Source organism: Notothenia rossii (assembly GCF_949606895.1).
Source record: "Notothenia rossii genome assembly, chromosome: 12".
Classification (NCBI taxonomy): domain Eukaryota; kingdom Metazoa; phylum Chordata; class Actinopteri; order Perciformes; family Nototheniidae; genus Notothenia; species Notothenia rossii.
The window spans coordinates 13640084-13646480 of NC_136911.1; the positions used below are offsets into that span (position 1 = coordinate 13640084).

The 6397-nt window shown below is 36.9% G+C and overlaps 1 protein-coding gene across 1 annotated transcript in view; it reads right to left on the reverse strand.

Moving 5' to 3' along the window:
- cnksr2a (connector enhancer of kinase suppressor of Ras 2a) overlaps positions 1–6397 on the reverse strand; it is a 51777-nt gene that overhangs the window by 25229 nt on the left and 20151 nt on the right. The window contains exons 4-7 of the mRNA XM_079661606.1: positions 3897–3984; positions 3495–3536; positions 1186–1305; positions 160–219 (exon numbers count right to left, since the gene is read on the reverse strand). Coding sequence (XP_079517732.1) covers positions 160–219; positions 1186–1305; positions 3495–3536; positions 3897–3984 — 310 coding nt within the window. The remainder of the gene's footprint in view (positions 1–159; positions 220–1185; positions 1306–3494; positions 3537–3896; positions 3985–6397) is intronic.

Below are 6397 nucleotides of genomic sequence, written 5' to 3' on the forward strand. Positions count from 1 at the left end.
TTTGGAGTGAGATTCCGTTTTCTACACACCCCTGGTGTGGTGTGAAATCCTCTTCATTGATGTTTGTGAAAAGCATTTTGTTTTTGCCAAAGATAAAGCACACTGTTTGGCTGTGGTTTAGTTTGTGGAAGTGTGAAAATGGGATTCTAATCCTCTTACCCCTTCAGTAGTTCCTGTGATCACATGGAGGCCGTCGTAGGTTGACTTGATGTACATTCCCTGATGGACAGAAGGAAGTTTTGCTCAGTAGTTGAAGTATTGCAATTGTTTAACATTCAATTCCAGCATCTTATCCACTTATAACATCTGAATCCTTCAAAATGCATTATCGTATCTCATTAGGTGTATCTGTCAACAATGACTAAAGGCTAAAATAACTCAAACGCAAATGTATTTTCACCTTTTGTTCCTTGGAAGGGCAGAAACATTAACGTTTTTACTGGCATCCGAAATAATGTTCACAACCTGCCTGTCATTTTAACCAGCCTAAGAACACAGTGTGCTAAAATCAGAAGCTGCAATATGTTAACTATTGCTTTTTGAGAAAAGAAATGAGACATAATAAAAGGTTTGGGATTCAATGGAACTTAACAAACCTAGATAACTGGAAACTGGATCCACATTGAAAGGGCTAACATTTCAAAAACATACTGTCTCTAAATGTGTCAGGAATTGTATCTTGTAAATGTTGTTTTTCAAAAAATCCTTATCAAATAGTAGTTAAGCAGTTGTCTGGATTCTGCAATATAATATAATAAAAATGAACAAAAGGTTTGACCGCCATATTAATGTCAATATCAGGATTTTCTTATATCCTGGCAAATATGTTACATCTAATCAAAATTTGATTCAAGTCTACAGAATAAAAAATGTAATACAAATGTAATTCTATAAAGTCATATAGGTTCCTTATCCTGTAACAATGCCATTGTACACAGAGGCAAACATATAGATATAACATAAATATAAACAACACACACACACACACACACACACACACACACACACACACACACACACACACACACACACACACACACACACACACACACACACACACACACACACACACACACACACACACACACACACACACACACACACACACACACACACACACACACACACACACACACACACACACACACACACACACACACACACACACACACACAGAGTCATTACCAGGCCTTCTGAGGGTTTGATGTTGGTGAGGTGAACCAGCTCGAGGTGGGCTGACTGAGAAACAAGCGGGTCAGATGACACACACACAATGTGCTCACACACCTCCGAGAGAGTCTTGCACTAGAGAGAAGAAGAAGAAAATGAGAGAAGACAAATAACAACACACAGAGCTTTTATAAAACAGGTTCAGCAGTGGTGCTTTTAAAAAAAACAGAGATAAAGACTTGTTTTTGTCAAACGTAGACCACATATTTTGTTTCTTTATTTGTGGTTTGCTCTTGGGTTTTACTGAGGAGATAAACATATTTGCTTTCCTAATATAAATACAATGTCTCAGAATTGGAATCTGCCATTATTAACACAGTGATGGTTTATTACTGGTGCCTTCTGTAGCCTTTGTAGGATTTGTCTGCCTGAATAACAATAAAAGAACATGATTTCCCCCTCGCAGCAAGTACTTAGTTATGCATTTAGTTTTCTTTTTACTTGTCCAGTGCTTTCAAACCTCCATCTCTGAAATATCTACCTTCTCAGAATTATATTGCAGGTGTTAACCAAACAGAACTTGAATGCTGTTGACGGTTTTTGGGACCATTACCCTGGTAGAAAGTACCGGTAGGTAGAATCAAGACAGCGGACATCATTTTCTTGATAATCCACAGTGTTGGCTCTAAACACATTTGAATAAGAATCCTATGATATTCATAGTGACCTCAGTAACATACAACATCCTCCATATGATATTCTGGAGTATTCCTCCATTGGCACCACAGGTTTTTCTTTTCTTCAGGAGCATTTTCAGAATACATTTTACCCGACCTGAAACTGGACAGCCTTGCTGGCTTGTTTGTTTCTCTCACTGTCACAGACCTTTTTTCTATTGCAGAAATGTCAACTTGCCATAACAGGAAGAGGCGCAGGTGGAACTAATGACATTAACAAGGGCCCTGTCCCTTCAATTACTGCAATGTAATGCAGTAATTAGTGTTTGTATTCGTAACACCTGTACTTGACAAGTCAAAATGACTGCTCGATTATGGCAAAAATCATAATCTCGATTATTTGGGTCAATAATTGTAATTGCGATTATTAAATGCGATTATTCATTGACTTTGAAAACATCCATTTATTGGAGAAAGAAAATTTGAACAGTATGTTTTTAACAGTTGATTACCCTGAACTTTAAGTATAATTCAACAAAAAAAAAAATGATTTAAAAAAAAAAGTAATAAGAATAATATATAATATATATATAAAATAATCGTTTTATTTCGATTACGTTGTTTTCGTAATCGTTGCAAGACATAACCGTAATCGCGATTAAAATACGATTAATTGAGCAGCCCTACTATTAGGGGAACCATTGATCCAAGAAGGTAACAGGGACTTTTTATTCTGGAAGGATTTGTTACTTCTGCCTTCTTTAAATGTCTTATACATCCATTTTATTGGAAGTTAAAACCGTACAGATGAATATATTCCTGGGCAGATATGCACATTTTGGACAATGTTTATTTGCTATCATGCAAAGAGTTTGATGAGAAAATCAATACAACTCTCCATCTGTCTGTTTTGCTTCACTCATATATCTCACTCCAAATATGTAACACAATCATTAAGGCTATTTCAATTATGTGTACACAGGACTGTATTAATGTTACCGCTGGTAGTCCCAGTGTACTGACCAATCACGCAACCAGACTTTGGTTTAATGCAGACAAACGGTCAGTCTGTATACCAAAATTAGGTGAAAAACAACGGCCGAAATGCAATCTCATCATAACCCTTTAGATAACCCTTTACATAAAGAATGTACCTTTTTATTTGCTTCAAAAGATATGGTAAACTGGTTACTTGTTTAACCCTCAGATCGTAACAACATCATTTCTCAACTCAAAAGAAGGAAGAACTATACATTTTTTTAGCTGCGCCCTCACTGGGTGATGTCTGCCCCTTGCTGTTTTCTCAAACCTTTGAAAGAGCCATGGTAGTTGTTTCACTTTCTTTCCTGACTTCATGCTCATCTAATATAATCCCTTCTTGGCTGTAGCTTCAAATTGAATAGAAGGATATTGATCTTCTTGTCTGAGTTTTTGCAAAAAAGCAATTTCTCCAAAATGTAAAACTATTGCTTTAAAATACTACAAGATGTACATTTAAAATGCACTACTAGGTCCAACTGAAGCTTGACTGTTGGTGATTGCAGAGTTAGGAGTAAGGGTATGTGGGACATTTTTAATAAAACAGGACACTACCACCCATGCATGCAGAGCAAATAAGTGACAACTGGCTGAGGAAGCAGGACTCACCACATGAAGGATTTTGTTCTCTGTCTCAAACACCGTACAGTCCTGGGGGGAAAGCAGAATTTAATGTAGCGCGAGCAGAACACCCTGTCTTGCAAATGCTCAGAAACATACACTGTCAAAGTGCTCTGTATACTGTCTGAGCCTCACGTTACTGAACCCTGCACCTGCATACTCTATACCCTAGTATAAACACGCCCACAAAAACAGACACATTTATCTTGATTTACACACATATCAGTCACACAAAAGACACACTGTAAGGGCTTACATAGCAAATAATTGAGTCTTGCTTCGGGGATGCGAGTCTAAGGCTGCTGCATCACACCCACACACAGCATTTTATGACAACCAAAAGCTATCAGCCTTTAAAACACACGCACACACACAAACAATTACACACACCTGCTGTACAATGGTGGTGAGCTCCAGACAGAGCTGAATGACATTATTTCGGGTTACTGAGTAGTCTGCCACTGAAGCAAAGGGAGACCTGGGAGGAACAGATAACACAGCAGGATGTCTCAAAATGTCTTTGCTGCATTAGATAAAGTACAGGGGGATTGAAAGGAGCGTTGTTAAGAGAGAAAGATACTCATAAACACACATAAACAAGAACACACATTTAGAAGAATCTGTTTTACCACTTATTCATGAATGACGCTGTTGGTGAGTTCTAAATAAGAGGAGTTGTATGTGGAGCTAGAACATTGAATACACTAGGGGGTTTATCATAAGCAGGTATGACATTTTAATTATTTATTATCTGTTATTTTTGGTTGTTAAATGTCAAGAAAACGGTTCCTATCTAAAGTATTTTGGTTACATTTTCATTTATTTGTTAATTTACTGGAACCAATGGCGAGCAAGGTTTTTAGTATGTGTTGTTAGTATCTGGAAGGTGTGTGATAATGTAAGACTTAAAAACTAATAAGTTCACTATCAGTGCTAGCTGTGCTGTAACTCCAATATATTTCATTTACAACTACGTTAAATTAAAAGCATAAAATCTTCAAAATTAAGAATCTGTAAACAGAGAATGTTGGAGTTTTTGCTTGAAAATGTACTCACTGAAATAAAAAACAATCCAAATTGCTCGTTTTTTTGAAGGATTCAATCATTTAATCAACTAATTGTCTCATCACTGTTATTGTAAATTAGAAGAATATTAACACCCCTTGAATAAAGTAAGGAATTAAACCTGTAGTTAACTTTGAAAGTTGATGGACCTCAGATTATGCATATTTGTTTTTTTATGTGCAAAAATAGGAAGGGTTTAAACAGCAAATTGTCGTCAACAGACATGTGAACATTTGAAAAGTAAAACCTACTTATGCAAAATATGAAACTTTACAAACAATGGCACAGTTTGCAGCTGCTCTTTAGGTCAATAGCTCTGTTGCGACCAAGAAAACAAATAGATCCAAGTGAATGAAAGGCTACAGGCTAAAAAACAAGACAAATTAGTAGCAGCTCCTAAATCCAAACCCATTCAAATATCTTTAGATACGAGAGAAAGCAGAAAAGTGGAAATGCATCAGTAATGTTCCACCACACAGGAAAGGGGGACAGATGAATCATGCATTAGCACACAAGGTACTAAGCCATTCTGTCCTGAGAGCACCAATTTAAACTCCTCTAGTGACTATTTGTAATTTTAGAAACAAACAAACCAAAACAAAACGGTTTATGCTGTTGAGAGATATTAGCTGTGAGGAGGGTTATTAGACTATTGTATATTTATTATGTTTCTTTGACATTGGCACCATTCATTCCCAAAGTCTCACACATTTTGTATGCATAGAGTTTCCACTGACGGTGTGCATCTTTTTTTCCTGATAGGAGAGGGTCTTTAAAACCCTTTTTTGTACCGACACAATGTTTACAAATGAGGCACCGGGTGGGTTGTAACATAATAGACTATTCAGGTGTGAACAAGGTGTTAGCGATAAGAACCATGTTGGTGCTAATTACTGCATACAGACACAGAGACATTAACACTAACAGTGTTACTTAAAAGTCATTATCATAATAAATGCACCTTCAGGCTTAATGACAGAAAGTATTCAACAATTATCTTTGCTTTGCTAGGTTGTAATCTACAGTTAAAAAGATACTGTTCAAATTATTATTTGTATTTGTTTGAAAGTTCAATAAATGGATGTTTTCAAAGCCAATTAATAATCGTATTTAAAAATCGTGATATCAATTATTGACCAAAAATAATCGGGATTATGATTTCAAAGTATAATATTTTAGCTCAGATCAAGTGTTCAACATTTCCCTTGTAGTGGAATCTGAAGTACAAAGTAGCTTGAAAAGAAAATGACTGTTATCTCAAAAAGGATCATTACTTAAGGGAAAGCACTTCCACCACAGTTTGATGAAATTAACAACAAAAGCACACACACACACACACACACACACACACACACACACACACACACACACACACACACACACACACACACACACACACACACACACACACACACACACACACACACACACACACACACACACACACACACACACACACACACACACACACACACACACACACACACACACACACACACACACACACACACACACACACACACACACACAGACGTTTTGCTGCTCTAAAGACCCAGATTAAAACTCAGCCACAGCCTCTAGTGAATGCTATATCTGTGGTTTGTGTGTGATTTGGGTCATTAGTATTGAGGCTGTGTGCTATATATACGCAGAACCTGAGGCTACAGGGATTGTTTGCTGAGCGTCAGGATCAAACCGTAGAACACTCCAGGAAATCTTAAGATAATGTTATGACATTGGTGTCGTCCAAATGTGTGAGGTATAAATAAAAGTAATATAGTTTCAGGTAAAAAAAGCTCCACTGTAGTATTCTCTCAATACAACCC